At 43.5% G+C, this 18,058-nt stretch overlaps 1 protein-coding gene across 1 annotated transcript in view; it reads left to right on the forward strand.

Annotated features, from left to right (window-relative positions):
* The first annotated feature begins 1,049 nt into the window (after positions 1 to 1,049).
* The window catches only part of Herc2 (HECT and RLD domain containing E3 ubiquitin protein ligase 2), a 161,150-nt gene continuing 144,141 nt past the window's right edge, over positions 1,050 to 18,058 (forward strand). Inside the window, exons 1-3 of the mRNA XM_041656580.1 lie at positions 1,050 to 1,179; positions 1,707 to 1,799; positions 15,376 to 15,490. Coding sequence (XP_041512514.1) covers positions 1,728 to 1,799; positions 15,376 to 15,490 — 187 coding nt within the window. The 5' untranslated portion in view covers positions 1,050 to 1,179; positions 1,707 to 1,727. The remainder of the gene's footprint in view (positions 1,180 to 1,706; positions 1,800 to 15,375; positions 15,491 to 18,058) is intronic.

An 18,058-nucleotide genomic window follows, 5' to 3' on the forward strand; every position in this document is an offset into this window, starting at 1 on the left:
AGTTATCTCACCATGTTCTTAAAGACAAAATCCTAAGGATGATAGACACCAACTTACCAAGAGTTTGGCCGGGCCAGGCCTATTGAGGGTCTGGAAAATAGCTTCCTGGCAGGCAGACGCAGGGAAAAGAGGTTCTGGGAATATTAATGTCCTTTTCATTTAAGCATTTAAGATAGCTGACTTCCTGATCCTTTTCTCTCTCCAAGACAAAGACTGAGGGGACAGTTTAGTGAGATTTTTAAATCCCTCACATAAGAGGCTATTTTATATGGAGAACCAGTCAGCTTCCCTTTCTTTGTCTGGATTATCCAATCTCCCACAATAACACAAACCAGCTAGTTTTGAGGGACAGAAAAAAACTACCTATGGCCAAACATATATAAAAAAATTTGCCTCTGACAGATCCCTTCTTTAACTGATCTGTCTCTCTTGGTAATATTTTTGCTCTTCCAGCTCTTATTAAAAATGTTCTACGTCCTTCGGCTTCTTCTCTTGGAAAAGTTTGATTTCTAAGTGCCTGGAGATTGTGTTATGTTTTATTTATTTATAGTTTCATTCCAAGATGATCAGAGAGCATACTTATTGTGATTTCAATTGCTCTGGCTTCCTTTTTCTATTTTTTTCCCCCTTAGGGTCTCCGAACGCCGAGATCCACCTGCCCCTGCCTCGCGAGCGCAGGTATGAAAGGCGTGCACCACCAGGCCCTGACCAAGGGCTTTTTCTTAAATTTTGTCTCATGCCCAGAGGCTCGAATTCCAGGCGGACGCCGGAAGAGCAGCCCACAGAGCCTCTTCGGTGTCGTCACGGTGGAGACGCTCTACTCCTTTCGGGTCCGTAGGAGAAAGGGGAGGGAGCGAGCCAGCGTGCGCGCGCAGGAGTCCCGCCTCCCGGCGTCTGCGGTTGGCTGTCGCCCAGAGAAGGAAGCGGAAGTGGAGGGGAGGGAGGGGCGGGCCGGGCTCCTCCGCAAGCCCATTGGCCGCGGCCGTCCCATCGCCTCGCGCTATTGGGCGGGCGCTGTCGTGCGTCAGGCTGCGCTTCGGGCCGCAGACCGGATCGCTTGCTCGCTAGCGCCGGCCGCGCAGGGAGGGTTCCCGCAGCCGGCTGGCGGAGCGGGCGGCGCCGCGTCTGGCCGAGCGCGGGCCGGAGCTGGGCGGAGGGGCCGACGACGGGCGGCGCCAGGTCTGGGAGATCCGGGCGAGCGGGGCCCGGGAGCGCGGCGGGCGGAAGGCGGGCGTTGACGCGGACGATAGGGCCTGTGCGCTTTGGGGGGCCGCGGCCGGCCCGGCTCTGCCTTGAGTGGTCAGGCGATGGTTGTAGATCTCTCTGCAAACGGGACTTTTGTTTATTCCCCACACCCCGGACTGCTGTAGGTAAAGCGGCTGTTGCACCGTGGTGTCATCGGTCGTGGCCATAGTGAATTTTCCTGGCGTGTGTGCGCGCGCCCTTTAGGGATTTAAGGAGTGGGGTGACATTGTGCGGTGGTCGCCTATGACCACTCCAGGGCTGGCGACCCCACCTCTAATGGAAGGGCTATTTCCCTTCTTCCTCCCGTTCTTGGTCCAGCTTTCCCTCTCGAGCTCTCGTCCCCCGCCCCCCAGCTCTCCTTTTCCCCTCTTTTACCTTCTCTGTGCCGCGTTAAACTGCAGAACGGTGTGAGTAACAGTTTCATAAGCTATGGGTCTCCAACGTTTCTGTTTGACTTGCAGGCCCGACCACCGGGAGGAAACATGCCTTCTGAGTCCTTCTGTTTGGCTGCCCAGTCTCGACTTGATTCCAAATGGTTGAAGACAGATATCCAGGTGGGGTTGGCGTGTTGTGGTGTTCTTCGTGTGTCCCCGTCTTATAAAGTTTTTGGTTAAGTAGGACATGTGAGTGGCTAGCAACTAGATGTTGTCTGAGGAGGGTTATTTCTCATAACTTACAGTGTAACGTTTATTATGACTGTTGAGGTAGATGGATCTGGTCTGAGGAGGGTTATTTCTTATAACTTACGATGTAACGTTTATTATGACTGTTGAGGTAGATGCTATGTGGTTGTGTTTTAATTAAAGTCATTTGTAAGTGCAAGAAACTTGAGAGCTAGTTATGCAATTTTTCAATTTTTATCGGGAGTCTTTTTTTTCTTTTTTAAGACAGGGTTTCATATTCCCACGCTGGCCTTGAACTCTCCATGTAGGTGAGGATGACCTGAAATCCAATCCTTTTGCCTCCACCTCTGGACTGGTAGCGTTTCAGGCATGTGCCACCTTGTTGGTTTTCTGTGGAGCAGTTAGGCAAGAGCTTGACCAGCTGAATGCCATCCAGCTCTTGCCAACACTCTTAGTCAAGACGTGGCTGTTGTCAGTTTGTTTTTTCCTCTCTTATTTTTAGACAGGGTCTTTTTATGCACCTCACCATGGCTGGCTGGCCCCTGTCTCCTGAGTGCTGGGATTAAAGGCATGTGCCACCTTGCCCACCAGTGTTTGTTTCTTCCCGATACTTTTGAGAAGATTGTTAGCTGTGCAGGGAAGCAGTGAAGTGATGTGTAGTAAGTTATCATTTTCTGCGATTTTTGTGTTTCTGATTCTGGAGAGATGAAAGTTTAGTTGAGCTATTGGTTTTGTATAGATTACAGTTGTAATTAAGAGGAATGCTCAGATTTTTGACCAGGAATATGAGAAACAGAATGCTGGCCTGTGTCTGTAATGTTTAGTAAAGGAATTACAAGTGTCAGGAGATTATGAGATAAATGATCACAATAAGATTTTTGAGGCTGATTCTTTATGAGCTACTTGCTGTTTATACATAGTGTAGAGGGGTACTTTTGGACCTCCATTACCACAGACATGAAAAGGTGTTTAAGTTGTGTCTGCTCTCTGTGTCCTTTCCTCTTCAGGGGCTAACCATATTAAATATTTGTCAGATAACTCATTTTTATAACAGTTTTGCTTAGAGTTCATTATATAGCATTCATGGCTGTAAGGTAGTGTAAGCAGCCTTTGATCATGGAGTTTTGTAATCAAGCCTCTTTCTAATTTCCTAGTCCCTTCAAACACTGAGTGTCAGTAGATAAGAGGTGTTGAGGACTATTGTAGATGACTGTTGTAGATGACAGGTGTGTTGAGGACTGTTGTAGATGACAGGTGTGTTGAGGACTGTTGTACATGACTGTTGCAGATGACATGTGTTGAGGACTGTTGTAGATGACAGGTGTGTTGAGGACTGTTGTACATGACTGTTGCAGATGACAGGTGTGTTGAGGACTGTTGGAGATGACAGGTGTGTTGAGGACTGTTGGAGATGACAGGTGTGTTGAAGACTGTTGGAGATGACAGGTGTGTTGAGGACTGTTGGAGATGACAGGTGTGTTGAGGACTGTTGCAGATGACAGGTGTGTTGAGGACTGTTGGAGATGACAGGTGTGTTGAGGACTGTTGTAGATGACAGGTGTGTTGAGGACTGTTGGAGATGACAGGTGTGTTGAGGACTGTTGGAGATGACAGATGTGTTGAGGACTGTTGGAGATGACAGGTGTGTTGAGGACTGTTGTAGATGACAGGTGTGTTGAGGACTGTTGGAGATGACTGTTGCAGATGACAGGTGTGTTGAGGACTGTTGTAGATGACAGGTGTGTTGAGGACTGTTGGAGATGACTGTTGCAGATGACAGGTGTGTTGAGGACTGTTGTACATGACTGTTGCAGATGACAGGTGTGTTGAGGACTGTTGTAGATGACAGGTGTGTTGAAGACTGTTGTGCATGACTCTTGCAGATGACAGATGTGTTGAGGACTGTTGGAGATGACAGGTGTGTTGAGGACTGTTGGAGATGACAGGTGTGTTGAGGACTGTTGGAGATGACAGGTGTGTTGAAGACTGTTGGAGATGACAGATGTGTTGAGGACTGTTGCAGATGACAGGTGTGTTGAGGACTGTTGGAGATGACTGTTGCAGATGACAGGTGTGTTGAGGACTGTTGTAGATGACAGGTGTGTTGAAGACTGTTGTGCATGACTCTTGCAGATGACAGATGTGTTGAGGACTGTTGCAGATGACAGGTGTGTTGAGGACTGATGGAGATGACAGGTGTGTTGAGGACTGTTGGAGATGACTGTTGTAGATGACAGGTGTGTTGAGGACTGTTGTACATGACTGTTGCAGATGACAGGTGTGTTGAGGACTGTTGGAGATGACAGGTGTGTTGAAGACTGTTGTGCATGACTCTTGCAGATGACAGGTGTGTTGAGGACTGTTGGAGATGACAGGTGTGTTGAGGACTGTTGCAGATGACAGGTGTGTTGAGGACTGTTGGAGATGACAGGTGTGTTGAAGACTGTTGGAGATGACAGATGTGTTGAGGACTGTTGGAGATGACAGGTGTGTTGAGGACTGTTGGAGATGACAGGTGTGTTGAGGACTGTTGGAGATGACAGGTGTGTTGAAGACTGTTGTGCATGACTCTTGCAGATGACAGATGTGTTGAGGACTGTTGGAGATGACAGGTGTGTTGAGGACTGTTGGAGATGACAGGTGTGTTGAGGACTGTTGGAGATGACTGTTGCAGATGACAGGTGTGTTGAGGACTGTTGGAGATGACTGTTGCAGATGACAGGTGTGTTGAGGACTGTTGTAGATGACAGGTGTGTTGAAGACTGTTGTGCATGACTCTTGCAGATGACAGATGTGTTGAGGACTGTTGGAGATGACAGGTGTGTTGAGGACTGTTGTAGATGACAGGTGTGTTGAAGACTGTTGTGCATGACTCTTGCAGATGACAGATGTGTTGAGGACTGTTGGAGATGACAGGTGTGTTGAGGACTGTTGTAGATGACAGGTGTGTTGAAGACTGTTGTGCATGACTCTTGCAGATGACAGATGTGTTGAGGACTGTTGGAGATGACAGGTGTGTTGAGGACTGTTGGAGATGACTGTTGCAGATGACAGGTGTGTTGAGGACTGTTGGAGATGACAGGTGTGTTGAGGACTGTTGGCGATGACTGTTGCAGATGACAGGTGTGTTGAGGACTGTTGGAGATGACTGTTGCAGATGACAGGTGTGTTGAGGACTGTTGTACATGACTTGTGGATGACAGATGTGTTGAGGACTGTTGTAGATGACAGGTGTGTTATTCATGGTGTGAAGATAGATAGGACTGAGCTAAGGAGACTTAAGTGGTTTGTTACTTACCCTTTGTTGTTTAAATACCTCTTTTTTGTTTAACTATTTGTGTCTGCTTTCTTTTGTCTTTTATAAGCAACTTAGATAGGTGAGAAATAAGTGATTTCTTATTATGAAATATTGAGAGTCAGACAACTTTAAAAAACATTTAAGTTTTATTTACTCCTGTGTGTATATGACAGGTGTCATTGTGCTCATGTGCAAGGGTACACATATGCCACCCACATGTGTAGAGGTTAGAGGACAGCCTCTGTTGGTCCTGAACGTCCATGTTGTTTGAGGCAGGGTCGCTCTCATTTGCTGCTCTGTGTGGTCCAGGCCAGCTGGCCCATGTGCTTCCACAGAAATTCTCTCTGCCTCCTGTCTTCCTGTAGTATTGGATACCGAGATTGCACATATGCTCTGCTGAGCTTGGCTTTTTATATGAGTTCTGCAGACCTAAACTCATGTTGTCAGGGTTCTTAACAATTGCTTTTTCTTGCTCAACCAACTCCCCACCCCAAGACAAATTTGCTTTTTGTGATCGGTATACTTTGAGACGCTTGTTGAGGTCAAGAAAATGTTTTAAGGGCTGGGGGTTTATAGCTCCGTGGTAGAGTGGATTCCTAGTGTGTTCAAAGCCTTGGTTTAGATTTTTATCAATGCAGAAAAACCAAAACCTGAAACCATACCCAAAAAACCCACATCAAACAAAAACAGAGAATCTACTCCCTTTACTTAATGGGGTTGTGTTTTCCGCTTTAGTAATTAAACTGAATAACTGCCAAATGTGAGTTTAGTATTTTGATTCAAAACTAGCTTAATAATGCACTGATTGTCTCTGAAGAGTCAGATATATATATATAAAATGAAGCACTAGTCATTCTTAGAGTACATATCACTTTATTCAGTGGCATACTAGTATTTCACCCTTCTTAGACATTAAAAAAAATTTTTTTTAAAGTCTTCCCACTATCTTCCAAGAACAAGTGACTAGGTTTTAGTTACATGTCAGAAGGAAATATGTTTGGTGATACAGATATGTAAATGGCTTGTGCACTTTCTCTATCATTGCTTACTAAATATGAGGGATGCAGACTGGGCAGTGGTGGCACACACCTTTAATCCTAGTACTTGGCGGGGCAGAGACAGGTGGATCTTTGCATTCGAGGTTAGCCTGGTCTACAGAGCTCCAGGACAGCCAGAGCTACACAAAGAAACCCTGTTTTGAAGAAAAGAAATATAAGGAATGCATGTTGTTCTCTAAGGCTTAGACCCAGTGTCCCTTTTTGGGATCCTGGCAAACCCACATTGCACGTACTCATCTTACGCTGGCCGACTTTGCCTTTTGTGTGGGAGGTGGAGTATGAGTTGTCTTCCCGGACTGGGAATTTCCTTATTTCCTCTTAGGCTTTTGTATTAACATACAGTTAATAAATAGTATGTGAGAAAGATATACATATGTATGTATACGTGTAAATTTTAGCCAGTTCATTTTTATAAGCTTATTATGTTTGAAATATCCAAGAAATGTTAATAACTTTAGAAAGGAAATGTTCTTGCACTCGGGAGGCAGAGGCAGGCGGATCTCTGTGAGTTCGAGACCAGCCTGGTCTACAAGAGCTAGTTCCAGGACAGGCTCCAAAACCACAGAGAAACCCTGACTTGAAAAAAAGAAAGGAAATGTTCTTGAAGTAAGAAAAATTTAACATGTGTATAATAAACATAGAATCTTGGCACAGATATATTATTTTGGATATTATAGCCAGCAGTTTTTAATATAGTGTCCATTGTAGGCCAAGAACCCACCTGGCTTTCACATACACAAACACACACACACACACACTTACAGCATTGTGGGCTGGGGAAGTGGCTCAGGAAAGTCAGAGAAGAGCTTGCTGGGCAATTGTGAGGACCCAGCTCTGATTTCCACCACACACGGTGGCTGTGGTGACCCTCTTGTCATCTCAGTGATGTAGCTGAATGACAGGTGCTGGGTTCAAGGGCTGCTTTCTGTGTCAGGAAATAGGGATCGCTGATCTCAGCTTCTGCTCTCCAGACACATTTGTGTGTGCATTTGCACACATCAGTCCACCCATGCATGCATATACATGCCGAGAAGCTCTCCACACTTGAATGTTTAGCACTCCTAATTTTTATGTAGATTTATTGGGGCATTTAGTGTTCATTATTCTCGAAAAGGCAATATAATAAAAGGGTGAAATGTATGACCTTATTACTGTTTATCTGAGCTGGTTGTAGTTTTTCAGTGAGCCAAAAAGAAAATTACTTACAAGACATAGTAGTACGTTATACTTTCAGACTTTTGTTTCTTAAAACTTTTCTTTTGTCACTCTTGATGAAAGACTAAGGGTATGTCTTTGAGCATGAGACCAGATAGAAATTTGTTGCTCTTTCTTACATAAGCTACTTACATTTTCTATTTAAGGATTCTTTGAAATGGCATGTGAAATTGGATATGCCTGAAGCACCTTTTTTTAACCTTTTCATTTTGAAAATAGTGATAGACTCAGAAAGTTGCCAACAACATAGTAAGATCAGTGTGTTCCCTTTAACCAGATGCTCCCAGTGTTATATTTTGTTTCACTGTGGTATACTGTCAAAATCAGTAGTTTGCATCCTTACCGTTCATATGCACAGTTCTGTGCCCTTCTGCCTTAGTGTCAGTTCATGTAGCTGTCACCACCCGAGTGGTGTTTTTGGTGCTACCCCTCTGTGTCACTTCCCTCACAATCTGAGCTCCAGCACTGAGAATCAATCTGGTCTATCAAGTCATCTTTAGATTATCGTATGGTGCGTGGTTTTTCTGAGGTCAGCTTTGTTAACTTAGCATAATGCCTTTAGAGTTTTTGTGTTAACCAGTAGTTAAATTCTGGATCACTTATTTATCTGTATTTGGCACATAGTCATCAATTCAAAATGATTAAGCTCAAAAGTGCACTTAAGAATTGAATGTTGACTATGAATACTGTCATATTATGCTTAGACATGTCAGTAGATCCAAAGGTGTATGCACATGGACATCTGATGAGTGCTGCTCCTTGGTTGTGACTAACTGGCTGGTTGCTGATATGCTCACATAAAAGAGTGTGGCCAATGTAGGGAATCTGATGTCTTTGGGATTCTCTTCCCTGTATCTAAGTATAATCACCTCAATAGAATAGTATTGTTAATAGACTTCCATAATGAAAGTTAGGGTTTGCTGTTTTTGTGTATGATATTTTGTTGGGTTGATTGAAGCATTGTGCGGAGTTATTGACTTGGGTGTTCCTATGCTGTTATTAAAAAGAATCTTCAAATACAAACTTGGCTCTGCTGTTCCAGTTTAAGGAACATACACAAAAGACAGGGCTTCACTATTTGGCTCCTAGACTTCATACCGCACACATTCACAGAGGAGTGCCTCCTCTCTCTCTGCAGGACCTAGATTTTACACTGCACACATCCACAGAGGAGTGCATCCTCTCTCTTTGCAGGACCCACACTTTACACTGCACACATCCACAGAGGAGTGCATCCTCTCTCTCCGCAGGACCAAGACTTGACACTCACAGCCTCCACAGAGGAGTGCATCCTCTCTCACTGCAGGACCTAGACTTCACACTGCATACATCTACACAGGAGTGCATCCTCTCTCTCTGCAGGACCTAGATGCAAACTTGTGCTCCTCTCTCCTGCAGTGAGTTCCTATTAACTACCTCCAAATTCTTCAGTTTTATGCAGTGTAAAGTAGTTGATAGTGATTTGCTATAATAACTTTTATAGATAGTGTGGCTTTTTATTGATGCTTTTGATTATATGCACTTTGTAAATCTTGTTAGTCATTTTTAAATTAAAAAATATTTATTTTTATGTATGTGTCCTAGTGGGCTTATGCCAGGAGTGTATGGGTTCTCCCAGAGTGCATTTGATCCCCAGGCTGGAGTTAAAGGCAGTTGTGCACTATCTGATGTAGGTGTAGGGAATCAAATTCTGGGAAAAAGGACACAAACTGGTGGGACAGGCTTATAACCCTGGCTTCTTGGGAAGATGAGGCAGCAGGGTTGTAAGTTCAAGTCCTTTCCCTGGGCACCTCAGTAAGGCACTACCTCAGAAATATCCAAGCGCAGTGGGGAGAAAAGGAAAGGCTGGGAAGACTGGAGGTGGAGATCTCAGTGGTAGGATGGAGTGCTTGCCTCACGTGAGATCGGCCTGGACTTTAGTGAGTACCTCAGGAAGGTTTCTCCTGGCTCCTAAGAAATGAGTAGAGAAAGGAAGTTCTTTGATATCACATGACTATAGATCTGCATAGAAATAGTGGCTTGGTGTGGTCCTGGGAGGCTCTGCCTGGACTCCTGTGTGTTTAGGGGATAGGAGCAAAGACTGGGAGAGCATCATATAGATAAAGTTCGCACTGCAGTATTTTACATCACTCTATGGGGTCTTTCTTCTGAGACAGGGTTTCTCTGTGACTTTGGAACCTGTCCTGGAACGTATTCTCAGGCCAGGCTGGCCTCGAACTCACAGAGATCTGCCTATTTCTGCCTCCCGAGTGCTGGGATTAAAGGCGTGTGGCATCATCATCTAGCCTACTTGGGTTCTTTCTATAGAACCTTTAATGCTTTTTTCTGCTGAATCAATCACCGATACCAATCTCTTGAATGATTCTGTCATTAGCATTGATCAGTTACTCTGGCTATAGGTTGGTGTATTTTTGCTAAAATGTGATTAAATGTTGAGCATTATAAATATACTATGTTATGCTAGATTTTGTTTTACATCTTTATTTTTGAGGTTAATTTTATGTTTCCTAAGTTGACTTTATACATTTTTGATCCAAGTGCCTCAGCCTTCTGAATGTCTGGGAGAACAGACATCCATTATAGTACCTGGCTGTGGATTTAATTTTAGCTTAGATTTTTTTAAAAAGGGATAAACAAAGGTTGGGGAGAATGGGGGTATGGTTAATGTACAATATGTATGTGTATGAAAATAAAAAAATCTGGATGAGTTTTGCTTAGACATATATGTCATTTGCCTGAGATCAGTTTTGGTTTCAGGCTCTGTCTTAGTGCTTAGTTAGGTTGGTCCATACAGCCTTTACTCTTAGATAATTTGTCTGAACCACTGCGGCTGGGCCCTTCCTAAGACTAGTGATGCTTGGCTGGGGGATGCTCTCACTGTTGCACTTGGGCTGTGCTGCTTGAGGCCATGCTTCATGTCTGTCTGTTGGTTATCGGTTCCTGTAGTCCTTCACATTTTGTTCCTCAAGACGTCCAGCCGTGCCTTCCAAGAAAAGATGACTTGCCTTGTACACAGCTTCTGTCCCTCGCTCTCCTGGGGCGATGTCAACACATGTCGATGACACACAGGGAACTGATGACAGAACAAAGTAACTTCCTGCCAAAGTCCAACATGGGATCTCTGGCTTTATAGATTGGGGCTGACTCAAAGGCTGCTGCATCGCTGTAGGCCTATCTCCCCCGTGGGCACTCGTGGACACTCACCCTGGAGCCTGATAGATGTACCCGTCTCTCTCTAGGTGTCTGTTCACTATGTCTGTAGTCTCGAGGAGGGTCCTTGTAAATCTCGGTAGTTTCAAGGACCTTCTGAGACTTGTAAGTTAATTACTTCTCAGTCTTCTGAGCTGTCCCTCTTCCTTTCTGGGTGGAAGATTTCAGTTCTGAAAAACTGCTGCATAATTGTTGTGGTGGTCTGAATGAGCGACACCCTTTGTAGGCCGATGTATTTGAGCACTTACTCGGTCCGCAGCTGGTTGGACTGTGAGGTGAAGCTTTGTTGGAGAAACGCTGTGCTGTGGGTGGGCTTTGTGACGTTCAGCCTCATCCTACTTCAGCTCTGTCTTCCTGCTCAGCTTCCGGCTCCCATGGCCTGCTCTCATGCCGCTCCTGCCATTATAGACTTCCTCTTTTTTTTTTTTTAAAAAAAATTATTTATTTTATGTGCATTGGTGGTTTGCCTGCATGTATGTCTATTTGAGGGTGTAAGTCCCCTGGAACTGGAGTTGTGAGTCACCATGTGGGTGCTGGGAATTGAATTCAGGACCTCTGGAAGAGCAGTCAGCGCTCTTTAACTGTTGAGCCGTCTCTCCAGCCCCATTATAGACCTTCTTTCCCAAGGCAAAATAAGCTCTTCTATAAGTCACTTTTGGGTCACAGCAACAGAAAAGTAACATAACGGTCCTACACCACCCCAGTGATTAAAGAATGGGTTTTTTCCCCTCCCTCCCTCCCTCCCTCCCTCCCTCCCTCCCTTCTTTTCTTTCTTTCCTTTCTTCCTTGTGAATGTAGCATTTTAACTATTAAAATGTTTCATCTTTTTTTGCTGTTTTCTGTTTTTGAAGCTAGCCTCCAGCTTTCTGTGTAGCTGAGATTGATCTTGAACTTCTGATGTCCTGGTTGTACCTTCTGAGTGTTGGAACTGCAGGCATGCATCACCATACCTGATTTATGCAGTACTGGGGATTGAATCTAGGGCCTCTCAAATACTAAGCAAGTGTTCTCCTAGCCCACATTTTTACAAATTCACTTTTGAATGCCAGTGTCTCAAAAATCTAGGCTGTATTCTAGAGCACTGATAGGTGGTTACCAGCCAGTCTGTGGCTGTCCTAAAGTGCAGTTGGGGGTGAGCATAGTGCCCACTGTCTCTATTGGGATGTTGGCATTTCCTGTATCTATCTGAGATTTCTAGATTTAGCCTTCTTTCCTGGAACACTCTGCTAAGATCTAGGTTTATATTCATGGCATATTAGTAGGGAGAGCTGTTAATGGTGAGTAATTTATTCATTGAGAAAAGGTTTGTTTTGACTAGAAGCTTTGACGATTCCACCTCATGGCTGATTGACTTGATTCTTTTTTCTGCACATCATAGGGTAGCATGTATAGCAAATTTGATCATCATATCAGCCAAGAAGCAGAAGGAAGACACATAGCTTGGGGTTCCAGAGTTTCCTAAGTAACTAACTAGATGACCCAAGTAGGATCACTGTCCTATTTAGGGTTCCTTTTGCTGTGATGAAGCACCCTGAAAAAGCAAATTGGGGAGGGAAGGGTTTATTTGGCTTACACTTCCATGTTGCCGTCCATCAGTGAAGGAAGTCACGACAGGAATTCAAACAGGGCAGACCTGGAGGCAGGAGCTGATGCAGAGGCTGTAGAGGAGAGCTGCTTACTGGTTTGCTTCCCATGGCTTTGCTCAGCTGCTTTCTCGGAGAACCCAGGATCACCAGCCAAGGGGTGTCATCCACACTTCAATGGGCCTTCCCCGCCAATCATTAATAAAGGAGATGCTCTACAGGCTTGCCTGCCTGCATCCTGATCTTATGGAGGCATTTTCTCAATTGGGGTTCCTTCCTCTCAGATGACTTTAGCCTAGGTCAGTTGAGTGTGAACAAACACTCTAGTTCCTTTCTGTAATAGTAGCCCTCTGAGGACCAAGCTGCTGCTGAACCTTGCGGGACACTTACCTAAACCGTAGCATTTGTGTAAATTTCTACAGTTAAAAGTGAACCAATTCTCATTCCTGTTTTTATTGTCTGTCTTTCCTTACTTCTCACACCCGATCTGAACACTGATCTGAACTTTCCTTGTCGTGATTGATTGGCTCTTGGCTCTGACTCTTTTACTTTATGTTTTCATTGTTTCTTCCTCTTTCTCCCCCTTTATACATGGAGGCTTGAAAGGCTCCTGGGTTACCTTGAGATCCGAGCATGAAGGTTGAATGTAACTCCTGTAACATAGCGCAACACCTGAGCCTCAGTACCTGGCCTCTTTGCCTGTAGCCATGTGTGTGCACACACTCACACACATTCCTAAATTTAGCCTGCTCAGTTTATATAATGTTACTTCTGTGTTGTTTTCAGGGCTGACCACTTGGTACTGGATAACTAATTGGTGTGCTCTGCCTGGGGAAGACTGTGTTCCACCCTCAGCATTCCTTAGTTGTCTGTAGCTCTTGTACAGGGTTCACGTCCTGTGGGCTTTTTCCTTCCATGTTAGCATGTTTGTTGTTGTTTTTGTTTGGCTCAAAAGGTATTTTTTAAAAAAATAAACCTGGGTTATTTTGCTTGTTTCCAGTTACAAGTTTTGTTTTTGTATACTGTAACTTGAATTAAAAATAAATGTTTATTTTATCTGTATGGGTGTTTTGGTTGCAAGTATATTTATGCATTATCAGCAAGCCTGTGAACCACCATGTGGGTGCTGGGAATCCTACCCAGGTCCTCTGGAAGAGCAGCCAGTGTTCCTAAGTGCTGAGCCAATTCTCCTGAAACAGTTTATGTTTCACACTTAGAAGGAACACTCACTGCTTTTATATTCTTTACTTCCTCCATGTTCCATAAGTGTTTCTTCATACATAATCACTATGTCTTATTTTTGATTTATCTTTTCAGAGCATGTATGCCCCTACTTCTCTTTTGCATGTTACATGAAATTTAGTATAGTGAATATCCAAAGCAGTCTTGAGGGAAAAGAGCAATTCTGGAAGTTTCAATACTCAGTTCAAGTTATACTATATAGTGATAGTAAGACAGACACCATGATAATGCCACAAAGCCTGACTGTTAGAGTGCAGCAAGGAGCCACACAGGTAGACACAGCTAGAGCCGTCAGGCTTCCAGAATGATGCTGAAAGCTGTGACTCTACGGGGAGAAGGCTGGAACTTGTCCTCTGCCTTTTATCCTGTGTGAAAACCAGTGAAATGGACCAAAGGCCATATTGTAACACCAGAAACTTTGAAACTCCTAGTAGGAAGTAGTGTGGAAATACTTGAAAACACAGACATAGAGATTATTATTTAAAATAGTACCTCAGTGGGGCTGGAGAGATGGCTCAGTGGTTACCCATTCCTGTGTATAAAACCTGCCATTGTGACACATTCCTGTAATCACACAAGGAAGATTAGAGCTGGAGGCTGGACTAGGATGCCTAGTAAGAGCCTGTTTAAAAAAAACAAACAAACAAAACCCCTGATCCACTAATGAAAGTCAACATGGTGTACAGTGACATATGTGCTCTTTCACCATCCTGTGTTTGTTCTGTGATCTTTGACATGTTACTTGGTTTTAAATAAAGTAGATAGTTCATTGTTTTATTATTGAATAATTGAATAAAATAAGGGGAACCAGGGTTTTTTCTCCCTCTATATATAATTCTTTAAGACCCTGTTGCTGAAGACACTATACATTTTGCACACAGAACTTGAAGAAATTGAGCTAGAACTGACTTGAAAGCCCCTCTGTGAGGACTTACTCTCATCATATCTGAAGATATATTGAAGCTTCCAAGGGACAAAAGGAATCAGTAGTCCTACCCAGCCATGAGACCTGCAAAACACAGCTATCATAGGCCCACTAAGATATCCCCCGTGGTTCAACAGTTGAACTTTGATTTTGGAGTAACTACCAGCTGCCTAATTGTATTTGCAACCAGCTTAGTAGGCCATTCATGCCCAGTACTGTAAACCTTCTCAACTACCTGTGCCTGGAGTAAACTGATCTAATTTTTAACTGTATTCCAAATACTATCCTTGTATTTACAGGTAAGTGTAGTTCTCACTCCTTATCAAGGAAGTTTCTTTGGTAGCAGACAGAGGCAATTACAGAAATTCACATCTGGTCAGACTACAGAGAGAAATAACCGTGATTGACACAACATAACACCCTCACCTAAGGCTAAAGGAACATCATGGAAGAGGGGGTGGAAAGGCTGTAAGAGCCAGAGGACCAGGGGCCTCCTATGAGATAGTGTCTCCTAGATACAGAAGGGATGCTGTATCTATAACAATGCAGCCGTGGTATTACCTAAACAAGTCTCTACACAGTGTTAGCACCAGTGGATATGACAGTGTGGATGGGGAGATTTCACAAGGCCCCACCCCACATCAAGAGCTATGGGTAATCAATGCCTGCTAAGAGAATCAGTTTTCTTCAGTGCTGAACCCCCTGATAGGTTATCTGCTCCCAAGGTCAACCCTAAACACATGAGCAACATTACATTGACTTAGTAAGTAGTGTATATTTTATATATGTGTGTATAGATATGTACAATATATGATATATGTATATAGCAATAATTGCAGAAGAGGAGGTCATGAATTGAGAGGGGCACATGAGTTGGAGTAGATCGAGTACTCATAACATTTTCAAAAACAAAAAAATTAGAATAAAAAAGATTTATATGGATCTCTCTTTAAGTTTATCTTTTTGTATTTGCCAGCTCGCATTCACAAGAGATGGACTCTGTGGTCTGTGGAATGAAATGGTTAAAGATGGAGAAATTGTGTACACTGGGACAGAGTTAACCCAAAATCGAGAGCTCCCTTCTAGGAAGGGTAAGAACTTTTAATGAATACTTTTTTAATTTTGTAAATATCATTATAATTGCATTTTAAAGTAAAATTTTAAAAATGTGTCCGTGCCTGTGTGTGTGTGCGTGTGTGTGCACAGGTGCTATGGTGTGCATGTCGGGACAGCTTGGGAGTTGGTTTTCTCTGCTGTGTGAGTCTTGTGGATTGGACTCAGGCCATCTGATTTGGTGGTAAGTGCCTTTACATGCTGGACTATTTCCCCCTCCCCCTTTAAAAATTGCTCTTATTTATTTGTGTGTGTAAATTGCGTTTTCCAGAGACTGTAATATGCTAGAAAAAGCACTTGAACTTTGATCTTGATACTTTGTTCTCCTTTTGATGATTTTTGTCTAGATGTTAGTTAATATGCCAAGCTGCCTGGAGTTTTTGTTTGTATTAACTAGTGTATAGCTAGTAGGAAGTCATGAATAGCTTCTCCTTTAAATTTTGAAACAGATCTTCCTACTAACTATAGATGTTGATTATCGTGAGATTGGGTGCAAATTATTCCTGACTAAACCTTTGTCAGGGAGGAGTAATCCTGTTGAAGCCTCTAGTGCTCAAAATTCACCATGACTCATGTGTTCTTGGTGTGCCTGGCCGTTGAAATCAGCACCAACACTGTAAAAGGACATGGATGCCAGCACTTACTCCAGATTGTCTATCTGAAAAGCCTGGGTTGAGGCTCACTGCAGAGTCTGTTGAGTGTCATTCCAGTATCGAGGCATTGTTACTGTTAGCATGTATGACTTTTCTCCCTGTGGAATGGATTGGTTACTGTTGACTGGAAAGTGTAGGAGGAAAACTATTACTAGATTTTGTTTTTGGTTACAACATCTATTAGAGTGAGCTCTGTTTCTTGTGTTTATGTGGAAGTTTCCATATACATGCAGACTCTCCCAAAGGTATATACAGTGAGTGGATGCAAATTCATCCCCACAGTCTTTGGCTCATCTTGTTTATTACATCACTATGCCCATTTGTGGTTGTGTCTCATCTGCCTTCCTCACATGCTTCCTGCATATTGTTACCTTGAGTTTTTTAATAAAGTTTTCCTTTATTAGTGTGTGTGTGTGCTTATATTTGCAAGCAGGTGCACATGAGGAAGTCAGAGAATAACTGCAGGAATCAATTCTTTCATCTTGACTTTTTTTTTTTTTTTTTTTTTGGTTTTTCGAGACAGGGTTTCTCTGTAGCTTTGGAGCCTGTCCTGGAACTAGCTCTTGTAGACCAGGCTGGTCTTGAACTCACAGAGATCCGCCTGCCTCTGCCTCCCAGAGTGCTGGGATTAAAGGCGTGCACCACCACCGCCCGGCTCTCATCTTGACTTTTGAGGTAGGGTCTTGTTTCTGCTTCTCTGTGGCCCCAGGTTAGCTGGCCCCAAAGCTGAAAGAAACAAATATGAAGCAAAATTTACTTTTTGTATCAAGCCTAGGGATTTGAGCATGCTAGGCAAACACTGTGGTCATGCTGGGGAGATACTCTGGGCTGTGCTACACTAGCCTACAAAACTTGTTTTCAGTAATAAGGCCTCTTAGTATTTAGGATATGGAGCAGTTAGGGTTGATGTACAGAAAATGTTAGCAGAGCAGCATTTGAAGTTTAGCACACAGGATTTTGTAGAACTCTTAATTTTGTTTTCTTTGAAATTGGTCAGCTTACTCCTCTTGGGTCTTTTCTTTTGAATCATTAGCAACTGTCTAGGTCCTAGGCTCAGTTGTTTGAACAAAGACGCCTTGGGTATTTTGTACAAATGCCCTTCAACAAATTGACGCCCATGTGGCCAACTAAAGTCCACTTAAAACCTGAGAGGGCTTGCAAAGGAATTCTAGACACTTTAAAAAACAAAGTTTAGTTAACAGAAAATTAGTGATTTGGTTGGTGTGAAACACACACATATACTCTAAGATATAGTATATATGTGTATATATATGTAATTTATGTGATTATTTTAGTTAGAGCCTTTTATGACAGGACTTGTTGACATTTTAGGGCTAAGATTCATCCCATCTTCTCTTCACAGCCATGTGTGGGGTTTCAAGGCACGTATTACTCTTTGAGGTTTTACAGTGGCTTGAGGTGGTAGTTTTCAGCTTTTCTTTTGTGCCTCAATGCTCCTGAATTACATTTCAATGACAATGGTCCTTCGAATGTACTTATTATTTGTGTGTGTGTGTGTGTGTGTGTGTGTGTGTGTGTGCGCACGTGCCATGGAAGGTATGTGGACATCAGAGGACAGTTAACCACTTTTGTGTGGGTTCTGGGATGGAACTCACATTGTCATCTCAGTGGTAGTGGTCTTTTTTTTTTTGTTTGTTTGTTTTTTGAGACAGGGTTTCTCTGTGGTTTTGGAGCCAGTCCTGGAACTAGCTCTTGTAGACCAGGCTGGCCTCGAACTCCCAGAGATCCACTTGCCTCTGCCTCCTGAGTGCTGGGATTAAAGGCGTGTGCCACCACCGCCCAGCATAGTGGTCTTTATAGCAGTGGTTCTCAGCTGGTAGTAGAGGAGAACACTGGACAGTTAGAGAATGATTTTAGAGTTATCTCCTAGTT

The sequence above is a fragment of the Microtus oregoni genome, unplaced genomic scaffold (assembly GCF_018167655.1).
Source record: "Microtus oregoni isolate MIOR12 unplaced genomic scaffold, Mior012 000000F_ref0000247, whole genome shotgun sequence".
In the NCBI taxonomy this organism is placed as follows: Eukaryota; Metazoa; Chordata; class Mammalia; order Rodentia; family Cricetidae; genus Microtus; species Microtus oregoni.